Here is a 13,373-nt window from a genome sequence, read left to right on the forward strand (position 1 = left end):
CATGTGGCCTTTTCTCTGGAGAGCTGGGAACGTGGAGAGGTCTTACTCTGGCCTGGGTGAGTGGCTGGGAAGGACAAAGTGGCCTTTGGAATCTTGCCTTACTGGGTTTAATCGGGAGCATAAAGCGGTAGGAAAATTTTTGGTTTTACTCTTGGATGACACGGCCACCAACAACATATGGACAGCACACTTTGTCCAGCTGTCTGTTTTATATAAAAAAGGGAGTCAACCCAGAAAACCTCTCAAATCTGATTCTCTAGTTCTTGGTATCTGACAGTCTGCATGGCCTGGAGTTCTTCTTGTGGTCTGGCTTACATTCCCCTTGCTGCACCTGCTCAGGGTAGCTGCCTACAGCCCTGATGGCAGCCTCCATTGTGAGCCTCTTGTGGGCCAGGAGGCATCCTCTCACTTACCCACTTAGGTTTTGCACCTGAATCCCCTGGCCGTTCTCCGTGATTCCAACAACATCCAGATCTTGGTCTGGGCCGATCTCCACAGCTCTGAAGGTGGGTTTGCTGCTCACGTTGGGGGAGAGAGATTGAGAAAGATAGATAGATAGAGAGAGAGAGATGTGAGGTAGGGCAGGAGGTTAGAAGAAGATGGGGGGAGTAGTTCCCACTTCCAGGAGCTGCAGTGGGAAAGAACGTGTCCTAGGACTTGGCTCTGGGCACGATGCTGATGTGGTCTTGCTTCCCCAGAGCTCTGGACAAATTTTAGGGACATGTTTTCTTAACTCCCAGTTGTAGCCCTATTTCAAATGTCCCAGCATTTTTTTTTTTTTTTTCTGATTCACAGCCAGGGAACTGGAAGGTGGATATTTGGTTTTCTGAACAAGGCATGTGGGCTGAATTGGGTAGTGGGGGTGCATTTATGGCTCCCTTGGAGATAGGACGAGATCAATCTTCACATGAGTCCAGAGAGTCTCTCCCTTGGACCACCCTCCCTCTTTCTCTCCTCTGATCCATGTTTGTCTTCTTTCAAACCTTGGGTTTAAGTCTTTGCTCCTCCAGGAAGGCTCCCCTGATTCATCCCATTGTTCTGATTGTCCCGTCCTTCCCCATCCAGCCGTGCTAGTCCTGGCTCTGTGTGCAGGGCTCAGGTTGACTGAGGCACTGGCTGATTGGCCACTGATGCTCTCACATTCTGGGCCAGGAATCCCGCACACCGGGTGGGCCCAGGTACCCCTGGAAGGGCGTGAGTGTGGCGGTGCTGGGTTTCAGAGCCCTGGAGATGGAGGCGCTTGTCCTGCCTCTGACACTAGCTTGATGTGTAACCTTGACGGGTCACGCCCTTCTCCGGGTTCCCTTAAGCCTTAGTTTCTCCCTCTGTAAAATGAGAGGTGGACCGGATAATCTCCAGAGCCCCTCCCACCTTGAACCATCTCGGGTTTTATGGTCCTGGGACAAGAAGGGCTCCTTATCTAGGTGGAGGAAGGAAAGTAGAGAAATTTGAGATCCGGAAGGAGGGACAGTGGTGGAAACGGACAGTCCCCAGAAAGGTAAGCTCTGACCGGCTTTGATTCTGTAGAACTCAAGAAGCCAGCTGGTTTGGTGCGTTAGTGCACTCCGGAAGGACAGAAATTCCAGGATCCTATTACCTTAAGAAGCCCCAGAGACACCTTGGTTGCGTAAGGCAGCTGCAGCCCGCGGAGCTGGGAGCTGGGCACCCCTGACGCCGCAGTGGCTGGACTGCAGTGGGGGGGAGGGGCTGGCTGGCTGCTGGGGGTGGGGTGGGGGGAGGAAGAGCAGGGCCAGGGCGTGCCTTCCCAGCTCTCCTCAAAAATGAAGGAGGCAGAGGTGGCCTGTCCAGGGTTGCGTCCCACGGCAGGTATTGAGCAGTAAAGACCTGATAACCAGAGAGCAGAGGGGGCCAAAAGGTCTGATGGATCAGTAATGCTGCTGGGAGCATTTATTGAAAAAGAACCTGGAGGCTGCTTTTTAGGGGTGGATGGGAGAAAGTTCTGTGATTGACAGTGTCTGCCTGTCCAGTTTCTTAGAGTCCTTGGGGGCTTGCCAGGGAGGGTCCTTGGGAACCTACCCCACTCTGCAGCTGAATAAATGGGTTATTTTCCCTCCTCTCTGGTTAGGCTCTCTGAGTGATCGGTGGCCTTACCTCTCCTCCCTTTATAGGGAAAGCCTTTGGGGGAGGAGAGAATTACCCAAGCTAGAAACAGAGACGTTGCTAGAACTCCTGATGCCCAGGAATTAAGGGGTCTTGGGCACAGACCCCAAGCCTCTTCCTCCCAGCTCCTGCCGAAGCAAGTTACTTATCTTCCCTGAACCTATTTCTAAAATAGATACAGTAATAACTACCTTTGTGGTTTTTGCCAAGATCAAATGAATATAAACACAGCATGCAAATCACCCTTACGATTACATAACTCTTGATCCACTGAAGATTTGGAGCTGCTTTAGAAATTTGCTGAGAGAGCTGGGATTGCTGATGGGGCCCCAATGTAATCAGGTTTGTTTAAGCTGAATTTTAACCAATGGGACATTGAAGAAGTAAATATTACACTCTGGGACAGGGTGTCTTCTTGCAGAGCTGTGAAAGAGTGAGGGTCTTGAGGAGCCAGCACTGTGTGTTGGGGGGTGTGTGGTGAGGCTTATATTCTCTCGCTGCACCTGATAACTGTCCTATGACATTGCCAGTGCTTGCCCCACTTAACCCTTGAGGAAACTGGGGCTTAGGAGATTGACCTTCACGTTGCTTGTATGTGAAAGTGCTCGGGTTCAAGGGCAGTTCTGTCTGACTCCAGTATTTATATTTTTAGGAAGGGAGGAAGGAAAGGGGGAAGAAGGGAGGAGGTCATAGGGGTGAGGGGACAGCCTCTGGAGGCTGGAGCCAGGTACCTGTCATAGCCCATCTGCCCACAGGCTATCTTGGCCAGAGCTTCTGTGAAGTTGTCGAAGCAGGCAGAGGCCCAGCTCTGTGTGGCCGGGTCCAGCACCTGCAGGGTGGATCGGTCCCTGGAGAGGCGGACTGAGAGGGGGAGAACCTGGGTCAGTTGCAGGGCAGGGGCCTGTCTGGCCCATCTCCCTCAGAATTCATCATGGGACCAGCACAACCTCCCTACACCCAGACCCTAGAGCATCATAGAACACCAACCCTTTCAACCTCGGGGTAAGTTCTTCCATTTGGCTTTGCCTGACTGAGCTTCATTTTTATGGTAGCCAGAGTGACCAGATGTCCTGGAAACAACCTCCTTGTGGACCTGTTGTCCTGGCACAATTACCAGCAGCTTTCTATTTTATTCTTAGAGATACCAGTTTTGGTGATCTATGGTGACTCTACCCATGGTCCACACAGCTTGCCTGGCCTGGGGGACTTCTCAGTGAGGAACCTAGCTCCTTTTCCATGTGAGGTCAGAGGGAGGAGGTTGAGAGGGAGGTACTTTTGGCAGTAGGATGGCAGGTGCCCATAGGCATTTGACTGCTGATAAAAAAAAAGATATATGCAAGAAGTCACTTAGTCCTGCCCCTCAAAACCCCCCAACACCCATCTCCTGGGCTGTCCTTTCTCTCCAGAGCCCAAGTACTAGGTGGGTGAAGCTGGGCCAGCCCCGTCCAAGAAAGAACATGAGTTTTTGTTGGAAACATCTCCTATTGCTTTGAAGGACCTAGCTCAGTCTTGTTACATAGCCGGCTACAATAAACACCTAATGAATAGAAAGATCAGTAGCTGGTTGACGGTCTGACACTCACTTTTCTAGTCCCCTTGAAAGAACAGGTTTCACAGAAAGGAGGGAACTCCCCAGGGTCATCCAATCCAGCCGCCTGCCTCAGTCCCACACCGGTGTAGCAGAACGGGGCAGGCTATGTTACAATTTCCTGTCCCTTCTGGTCCGCATTTGTTCATCATATTCACTGAGTATTTGCTACATGGTAAGTACTGGGGCCCTAGTCCTGTTGTTCTTAAGAACCTTACAGTAGGGATGGAAACTGACAAGTCATTTGGCAGATGCTGTGCAGTGGATCAGGGGGGACCTGAGCTGGTTTCCTGCTGTGCCAACTCCCCCAGGGCCTCCAGCCCCTAGACTCACCTGCCACTGGGGACCCATCGGGGAAGGTCTTGACACAGAGCTGCTCGTCCTCCCCGGAGGCACAGTCCTGCTGGCCGTCACACACCTGCCTCCTCGGGATGACGTGGAGAGGCTGCCCGCAGAGGAAGTAGTATTTGTCCAGAATCACCTTGACTGGAAGGCAGGGGCAGGGAGGGGGCAGACAGGGCTGACGGTCAAGCAGGCAGCCCCGGGGGGTGGGAGAGGCTGTGTTTCCCTGAAGACATGCTGGGCTTCAAGACAGGCAGATGAGGGCTCCAGACGCAGTGACGCCACTTGGTAGCCTGGGTACCTGGTCCTGAGCCTCAGTTTCCTGGTCTGTAAAGTAACACCTATCCCGTACCTACAAGATGGCTGAGGCATCAAGCGAGAGCATGTGCGTGAGAAATTTAGAAACAGCCCCCACTGGCCTCATCCTCCCGGTGCCGGCACAGGGCCTCTGGTAACGAATAGACAACACGGGGCCTGGAGCCCCAAGATGAGAGCGCTGGCCCTGCCGCCTCTCGTGTGACTGTAGACCCATCACACCCCCTCCCAGGGCCTCGGTTTTCTCATCTGTACAGTGGGGTGAGGTGGTTGAGAACGTTTGGTGAGCTGGTGGCCGTGAGTGTCTTGTAACCACCGAGTGCTGTTCTAGAACTAGGTGTTTTGATCTGGGGCTGAGAGATCCCTGAAGGGCTCGGCGTCGTGTTGTGTTTTGTCTTCGGCCTGCTGCTTTCAAATTCTGTTGCTCCTTTGCTGTCTTGGGCTGACGGGACTGAGTCTAGTTTGTGACTCCTCAGCGAATGAATACTTCACATTCCTAAAGGCTCCTGGTGGGAAGAGACCCCCCTGCCTAACTGGCCCGAAGCCCCCTCCTGCTGTCCAGTGTCGCTCCTGGCTAGCCCTACAAGTGACAGTGGTAAGTCTGACGGTGGCCTCGCTGGTCGCTGCTGAGAGCTTCCCATGCACTGCCTTGTGTAATCCTGACAACAACCTGAGGTGGCTGGGGTCATGATGAACTCATGTTATAAGTGGGGGACACTGAAATTTACAGAGTTGGGGTTTATTTCCCAAGGCCACACAGCACTTATGTGTAGAGCCAGGATTCCAGTCAGGGTCTGTCTAGCTCCAAAGCTCTTTGCTGCCTCTCCGTGCCTTCCCTGAGGGGCTTCGAGATGGGGTCTGCTGGCCCGGATGTCCCTGGTGTGAGGGAGCACAGGAGAAGAAGCAGGCTGAATCTTTCCTAGACCTTCAGAGTTTGGTTCATGGTCAGGAGCTAGGGTAAGGCAGGCTCACTCTAGCCTCTTGGGACAAAGCCAGGACATAGTATCACCAGTTGAGACCCCAGAAGCCAAAAAGTTGAGGGAGCCTTGCCTGGGATGGAGGCTCAAATGACCTTCTCTGGTTGCAGAACCTGGGGGCCCATGGCATGGAAGCCACACAGGACCTTGTGGGATGGGGAGACCCCACTTCTGAATCATGCACCACTGCCTGCCCGGGCATGCCCTGGATGAATCTTGGCCCCTTCTCCTCTCTGCAGTGTGGCAGGGCATAGGCTCAGAGAAAGCGAGCTCTCCTTCATATTAGCCTAAATAGAACAGGCTTAGGACGGCAGCTGTGCTTATGCTGCTGCAAACCCAGGGCCAAGGGCCAGCCAAGGTCAGGAAGAAATCCGCATCTCACAGCTCAGCGGGGCTCTCCGGGATCTGGGTGGTGTTTGTGTCGTGGATCTGCATTTCCATTGCCACAGATGGAAAGGGACTTGTTCAGTCTGGGTCCCGGGGGGGGGGGGGGGGGGGGCCGTCCCAGCTGTCTCTAACTGCCAGTCCTCTCTGAGCCTAGATGCTCAAGTGGAGGGGGAGGGTTTGGGCCCAGTGATCTGGGAGTGTGCGGTGGCTGTTGCTGGGGAAATGCCACCATGGTTCCAAGTGCAGCTCCTCAACGGCCCGTGCTACCCCGTTAGCAAACACATGCTTTTTTGTATGGCCTTGGTCACATCTCTGCACCCTGTCCGGTGACCCACACTTGGGCACGACCTAATTTTCATCCAGGTGTTTTACATTATCTCCGATATCCCTCTGGGAGAGACAGGATGTTTTACAGAGGAGACTGAAGTTGAGAGAGGTCAAAGGACTTACTCAAGGTCACACAGCAAGGGGCTGTGCTGGGATCCTCACCCAGGTGTCCCGACTGCTAGCCTGGTCCGCTGGGCCCTGCTCCCCACCCTGAGAGTGCCGTCAGTAGCCTGCTGTGACTGTGGGGGAGGGGAAGGCAAGGACAGTCACAGGAGTGGGAGTGGAGACCGGGACGGTGGGCACGGTGGGTCATTCAGTTCACTCTTTGTCGCTGAGTGACCTGCTCACTGGGTCTCAGGCCCTGGCAGGGAGGAAGACAGAGCTACAGGCAGTGTGTGTGTGTGTGCGTGCGTGCGCGCCTGGGTGGCTTCCCGTGTGCCCCCCGTCTGTGTCCCTGCCTCACAGGTGGAAAGGCTCCCCGCTCTTCTAGCCGGTGGGGCTGCTCCGGTGTCTGCAGGCGCCTGACTAAGGAGGCAGGGGTGCGGCCGCCCTGGCCGGTTGCCTGCATGGCTTTGTACCGTGTGCAGCTGTGCTTTCCCTGTGGTAGAGATCATCTGGGGTAGGTGGGGGCTGCGTTCACCTCCCCCTTTCACTCTTGGAGGAAGGCTCCCTTCAGAGCAGGGGGTGGACGCGTGTCACACAAAGCTTTCTGCAGCTCACCTGCCTGTGGCTGCTGGGTGCAAGGGCGGAGGGTAAGGTTGGGCTTGGAGGGGAGGTGGCAGCTGCCGTTTCCTGTGGGGGATGAAGGGGAGGTGGGGGCAGTAATGAGGGGGTGAGGGTAGGGGTGGGGGCTGCCACTTACTGAGGACAGCCATGATGATGATGGTCGCCAGGCTCAGCAGTGCTGCGATGATGGGGATGCCAACCTTTTTGAAGGTTTCCAGGGGAGTGCGAGGTTTGCGCAGGGGGGTGACGTCTGTGAGGCGGAAGGAGAGAGCCTGCAGTCAGCACTTGGAGCCCGCCCCTGCCAGGGCCCACAGCCTCCCTGCCCTCTGGCCCTGGTGCTGAGCTGCAGAATGCTTTGGGTACAGTTTTGCTTAGCGCTGGGGTTTTATTCCTGCAGACTGGGCTTAGCTTCAACAGTGCATGGTCACCCCACCTCCTTCGCTTACCCAGGCTTATCCATCTTTCACCTGTGCCCCTCAAAGGAGACTCCAGACCATGGTGTCTTCTCCTTGTCTTGACTTAGTCTATTCTGCAATGTTTCACCCTGTCGGGTCTGCCCTGCATCTGCCCCAGGAGAGGCAAGTACTCATTTACTTTACTATCATTTATCCTCTTTTCTGCCTTATCTTTTGGTTAAACTGTAAGCTTGAGGGCAGGGATCTCCAACGCATTCCATGCTTCGTAGAGCCCTGGTACATGCTTGTGAATGAACACATCCTAAGGGCCTCCATCTCCAACTCAACTCAGCAGATGGTGAGTCCCTAGAATGGTCCTCATCTCTAAGGAGATGCCAGTTTGGGGGAAGCAGCACACAAGGACAGAGCTGCCAGTACCACCAGACGCCACCAAAACACTTAAATGGGCCTCTGTAGGTGGCGATGGGGTGGGGTGGGGCTGGACCAGCTGGGCAGAGGCCTGGGGGTGTTGACTGTGAGCTCCTCGTGTGCCTGAGATGTAACATGAGCAAGTGCGTATTGTGGAGGCCGGACTGGCAGCGTCAGTCTGTGGAGAGTCTTGAACACCATGCCGGGAATTTGGATTTTACTGGGAAGGCAGTGTGGAGCCATGGGAAGCTTTGAGCAGTAGAGAGACGTGATCACCTTCATATTTAGAAAGGTGAATCTTTCATCAGGGAAGAGGTGGATGGGAACAAGAGTTTGGGGATAGGGAGACCAGGTAGGAGCCTAGAGATGCCTAAAACAGAGGTAATAAAACTATATTGTCTTTTTCATATGGTTATCCAAGGAGATGGTACCAGGGCCAGGATTTGAAAAGTTAAATTCTCAGGAAGTACCCGAGATAGGTCCTCTTGCATCCCCTTTCCTTGCAGGCAATAAGCTGCGGCAGGTGCACGGAACTTCTCCAGGGCGGGCTAGGGCAGGAAGTCTGGCAGCCTTGAGTCCCTGGAAGGCGATAGGTCAGCTTTCTTTCCCTCACCTCCCCATGGCTTGGTCTGTCACCTTCCTTGTGAGGCCTTCTTGACCTCCCTTTTTTAAAAGATAATCTTCCAATATTTCCTGTTCTCTTTCCCCATTTTTAAAAACATCAGCTCTTAACATACTCTGTATTTTATATATTATATATATTTTCCATTTCCTCCCATCCCTGCCTGAAATGAAGACTCTATGAAGATAAGGAATTTTTCTCTTCTTCTTTTTTTTTTTTTTGGTCACTGCTGAGTCCCAGGTGCTTCAGCAGGTATTTGTCGAGTGAATACATGCATCGCTCTTTGCTTGATCTCTTAAGCACCTCCTTTCCGTCTTTGTTACAGGTCTCGTTTCCTGGCTTGAATGAGGGCTGGGTTATATGTCTGTCTCGATCGCTTTCCTCAGCTCTTCAAAAGCAGAGAATGGCATCCAGCCATAGACTGGTGCTCAGGAAGTGCTGGTATCATTATTGAAAGGGAAAGCGTAGGAAATGTTTCGTCTCCTCAGGAGAGTTTAAGCCTCAGACACAGAGCACAGGCCCGTGGGGTGTGGGCTGGTGTTGCCCATCAGGGGCAGGAGCAGGCACCAGGGAGCTTCTCAGTCTTAGCAGGTACGGTTTGAAGGTTCCAGCAGTCAGTGTACAGAGCTGTCCTCTGTCCCGTGGCCATGGACATGGCGACATTTTGTCCATTCCTCCTTCATGCATGATTTATTTATTGAGCACCTTCCGCTGGGGGCGTGAGGTGGGCTGGTTTTCTCAGAGGTGCATCATTTCTTGGGAGCCCCTCGAGGGGTTCCCCTGTCCAGGTCCCCATGTCTCTGCCTCCCTGATATCCTCAGGGAGAACAGCATCAGGAAGGGTAGGGTTTTCTTGGTTTATGTTTCATACGTAAAGTTGACAAAGCCACCATGAGCTATGTGAAGAGCCTCCCTGCCTGCCCCTGTTCCTTCCTCCAGCCGGTCCTGCCCACCACTGCGGGACAGAGCTTCCCAGAGTATTGCTGTCATCCTGTCACATCCCTGCCTGAGAACCCTCCGTGACTTCTGGATCTAGACCACACTCTTCTCCAGACTTGCAAAGCCAGTGGGATTTGGGGCCACGTGGACTTCCCACTGCTAATCCTCGCCGGTCCTCAGTGCCACACGGGCAGTTTCTGCCCTGGTCCTTGTGCACCTGCCTTCATTCCCGTCTTTGAACCTTTGCTCCTCCTCGTCCCTTCACCACTGAAACCCTCATTACTTCCTTCTGTTTCGTGATAGTTTATTCCCGTGGGGACTTTGTCAAAGCTTGCCTGACCCCATGACGCTATTATCTCTGATCGCTTGGCACTGATCGCTCTTCGAGCTCCCTTCATGTCGGCATTGGTAGCAAATCTAACTTGTTTTCTGGTTTGGTGGTTCTCAGGCTTACTCGGATGGTGGAGCTCTTGGATGTCTGGTGTTCTCTGGGGACACGGGGGTCTACCAGTCTGTCGAATTCCAGAGCATAAACTAGGCACCATCTTACTTGCAGAAGATTACATTGTTTGTGATCATTATTAACGTGGGGCCCTGAAATTGTTGAAGTAAGTGGGATTGGTTATTTCCTTGTGGATCTGTCATATTAGTTTGTGCTTTGCTGATCCAGCAGGCTATCATCAGGAATAGCTCTCAGTGGTTTAACAAAATGGAATGGGAGGGGAAAAAAACCAAAACCTTAAATTTGGGAACACTTTATCTGTTAAATTATTCTTCTCCCGTAGATCAGGCAAACACTATCATTTTCTAGTCTACCAGGGAAAATACCTTTGTCCAGCATGTTCCATGGAAGTGGTCTGACTGGCAACTCCGTGAGGGCAGGGACTCTGGCTTTCTTACTTGCTGTTTTAGTCCAATGTCTAACCCAGAACCTGGCACGTGGCGCACTCCGAGTTGTTGAATGAATAAGAAAGTGAGTAACTGAATGAATGAGTTGGAGAATCACTGCTCTTGGGGTTTTAGGTTTGTTGGTCCTATTTCCCTGGAGACCATGCTTCCTACTTCTAGAATTATCCTGGACCTTACAGTTGCTTAATACATTTTTGTTGAATGATGAATGGGTGGGTGGTTGGAGATCTTCCACAGCATTTAGCCCTCGGTGGTGGTGGTGAGGGCCATGCAAGAGGGGTATAGTATCTATTTGGTAACTGGTTGAAACTTGGAGGCTGAGGTGGACAAGGCAAAGCTGGACCTGAGCTTACCAAGGCTGTTCAGGGGTTGATTGCTGTCAGGATCCTATAATTGAAGGAAAAACAGTCAGTGAGTTGAGTGAGGGAACCTCTCAGGCTGGGGCTAAGGACCCAGGGGAGGCTCTTCGTTCTTATTTGCATCCCCTTCTCTCTGCTGAATCTAAGTTGGGGGGCTCAGTGATATCTCACTGGCTCAAAATATAAAATTCAGGGGCTCCTGGGTGGCTCAGTCATTAAGCGTCTGCCTTTGGCTCAGGTCATGATCCCAGGGTCCTAGGATCGAGCCCCGCATTGGGCTCTCTGCTCAGCGGGAAGCTTGCTTCTCCCTCTCCCACTCCCCCTGCTTGTGTTCCCTCTCTCACTGTCTCTCTTTCTGTCAAATAATAAAATATGTATATATATATATTACACACACACACACATATATAAAATTCAGTTATGCATCTATATTACCTGGTACAACTAGCTTACTAATTGTAACAACTAGTTAGCAATTGTGGAAATGTTAGGCTGCTGGGTTGTTGTATTGCTGAGTTTCTTAGAATGATTCTGCTCAGCCGTCTGTTTTGGTCAACCATTTGTCTACTTTTACAGATGTCTTAGTTCTGTAAAAACTTGGACACTTCACAAAAGCGGTACTTCAATGGCCAATCTGTGCCAAAAGATGCTCAGTATCATTGCCCATCAGGCAAATGCAAATTGACACCACAATGAGATATCTCTGCGTAGACACCTGAATGGCTAAAATTAAAAAGACTGACAATACTAAGTGTTGCTGAGGATGTGGAATATTGGAACTCTTATACACTGTTGTCAGGAGTATAAATTAGTACAGATACTTTGGGAAACGGCCTAGCTGAATCTGCTAAATCTAACTATGTGGCTATTCTAGGATTCTGTGACCCAGGAATTAGCCAGGAGAAATGAGTGCATGTGTCTAGTGAAATATCTGTACACAAATATTTGTAGTAACTGCATTCATAATAGCTAAAAATTGGAAAAACCCAAATGTCCATCACTGGTGGAGTAGATAAATTGTGGTATATTCATATGATGGAGTATATTTTAACAATAGACCAATATAACCTAGTGCTAAAGTGCAATGACCTATGGGGATGAATCTCATAGACATAATAATGAAGGAAAGAAAGTAGACACAAAAGAGTATGCTCTGTATGATTTCATATATATAGATTTTAAAAGGTAAAGTTAATCTATGGCGACGCAAGTCAGAATAGTGATTACCACTGGGGAAGTGGGGCAGTTATTGGAAGCAGCACAATGGAAACTTCTGGAATGTTGGAAAACTTATATATATATATATATATATATATATATATATATATATATCAAGTTGTCCTTGATCTAAGTGTTGGTTCCATGGGGGTACATATGTTTAATATTCACTGGGGGGTACACTTTAGATTCGAGTGCTTTATTGAATGTATGTTATCCTTAACAGAGCAAACAAAGACAAAACCCTACCAGAGCACTATGGTATTCTGCAGTGTACTCTGAGGTCACCATGGACACACATACACAAACACAAGCCTCTGTTCTTCCAGTTACACCACTGTGTGTGTGCGCTCAGCACACACACAGCCACATAGGGTCACAAACAGGAGCCGTGCACACAAGGCTCACATACGAAGTCCATTCGCCCCCTTGCCTGTAAAGCAAAGAGTAAGGGGAGGGGACTGCCAAGGCTCATGCCTCACTCTCGGGCCTCCCAGAAAGCTCTCTTCTCTTTGCTCCCTTTCCAGCTGCTACAGGAGCTGGAGTCCTGGGGCTGGGTGAGCGGCAGGCCTGCCTGGGGTCTGGGTCTCCATTCTGGGACTTGGCTGCCCGTGGTGCTGAGGTCATGATGGCACCACTGGTAGGTGGAGGAGCTGCAGGACTCTGAACGTTTCCGCCTGGGAAGTTTTTGAGTCCCATTTGGGGGTGACAGGGCTTCTTCTAACCCCTGGGTGGTTGTCCCAGATTAGGTCTGGTTGGTGGCAGCAGGGAGGGGGGGCATCCCAGGGTGTTTGCTTCCATGCCTGAGTGTGGCAGACATAATCATTGGGAGAAGGAGCTCCTTCCTTTCCTCCCAAACTCTGTGATCCACCGGAGGGACGTGCCTGGCATTGCCCTTTGGTGGCATGAGGCCTTGGGCGGCTCGGGGATGTTCCAGAGACAGCGGGCCCTGGAGTCTCTGGGGGCTGAGTTGGAATACAGGTTCTGTGTCTTATTAATTGTGAGTCTTGGGTGTGAGAGGGTTAACCTCTCTGAGCTTCATGTTCTCCCTCTGTAAAGTGGGGAAGCTGGTACTTACCTCGCAGTGCTACTGTGAGGTTTAAGTGAGCTAGGTAGTGGGAGGGCCTGGCTCACATAGGCGAGCTCCCTTCCCTCCTGGGCCCCCCAGCATTTGCTGCAGAACTTTCTACTGCACAGTTGTCCTTGTTTCTTGTGGCCTTTGAGCCCTCAGAGTTTTGCACTGGGCTTTACTCAGGAAAGACCAGATAGATGCTATTAAACGGAACGGGACTCTGGGCTCTGCCCTGTGGATCTTTCCTAGCCACCTGTCCTTTGCCATCTCCAGGGCCTGGAGGGGGGACTGTTTCCAGGGTAAAGATGAGAACAAGTCCTACAATACTGCGTTGCAATGGCTGCCGAGTTAGGTAATAATAATATCAACAGTATTTAATCTACACACAGTCGTCGTGTAAGAGTTTACAAAATTCTGTTGTCTGACTCAGTCAGGTTCAGGGCTGAAAAGGATCCCAATTGTCTGATACCCAGTATGGTTAGCATTACGTAATTAAGTATTCAATGAACTATTTGACAAGGCCCTGCTCTAGGAGCTGTGGATTCAAAGACAAATAAGAAATAAGTGCAGTAGGATGGGAGAGGTGCCCAGACAGGCCAGGTCAGGCCCTGCCCTCACCTCTGATGGGTGGGGAGTGGGGGGAAGGAG

At 51.5% G+C, this 13,373-nt stretch overlaps 2 protein-coding genes across 6 annotated transcripts in view; one reads left to right on the top strand and one right to left on the bottom strand.

The window, feature by feature from the left end:
* The window catches only part of SMIM35 (small integral membrane protein 35), a 118,439-nt gene that overhangs the window by 20,765 nt on the left and 84,301 nt on the right, over positions 1-13,373 (top strand). Inside the window, exon 1 of one of the 2 annotated variants that reach the window (XM_078058927.1) lies at positions 6,934-7,536. The exons of the other annotated variant lie outside the window; for it this stretch is intronic. The gene's annotated coding sequence lies outside the window, so the exon portion shown is untranslated. Of the gene's footprint in view, positions 1-6,933; positions 7,537-13,373 lie in introns of those variants that run through there. 2 annotated transcript variants of the gene reach the window in all.
* Positions 1-13,373, bottom strand: part of TMPRSS4 (transmembrane serine protease 4) — a 35,342-nt gene that overhangs the window by 8,864 nt on the left and 13,105 nt on the right. For 3 of the 4 annotated variants that reach the window (XM_078058923.1, XM_078058925.1, XM_036123084.2), the window contains exons 2-6: positions 10,430-10,463; positions 6,920-7,033; positions 4,043-4,195; positions 2,853-2,982; positions 414-515 (exon numbers count right to left, since the gene is read on the bottom strand). In XM_078058923.1, the coding sequence (XP_077915049.1) occupies positions 414-515; positions 2,853-2,982; positions 4,043-4,195; positions 6,920-7,033; positions 10,430-10,463 (533 nt within the window). Of the gene's footprint in view, positions 1-413; positions 516-2,852; positions 2,983-4,042; positions 4,196-6,919; positions 7,035-10,429; positions 10,464-13,373 lie in introns of those variants that run through there. The other variant, XM_078058926.1, reaches the window with a different exon arrangement.

This window comes from Halichoerus grypus, chromosome 11 (assembly GCF_964656455.1).
Source record: "Halichoerus grypus chromosome 11, mHalGry1.hap1.1, whole genome shotgun sequence".
NCBI lineage: Eukaryota > Metazoa > Chordata > Mammalia > Carnivora > Phocidae > Halichoerus > Halichoerus grypus.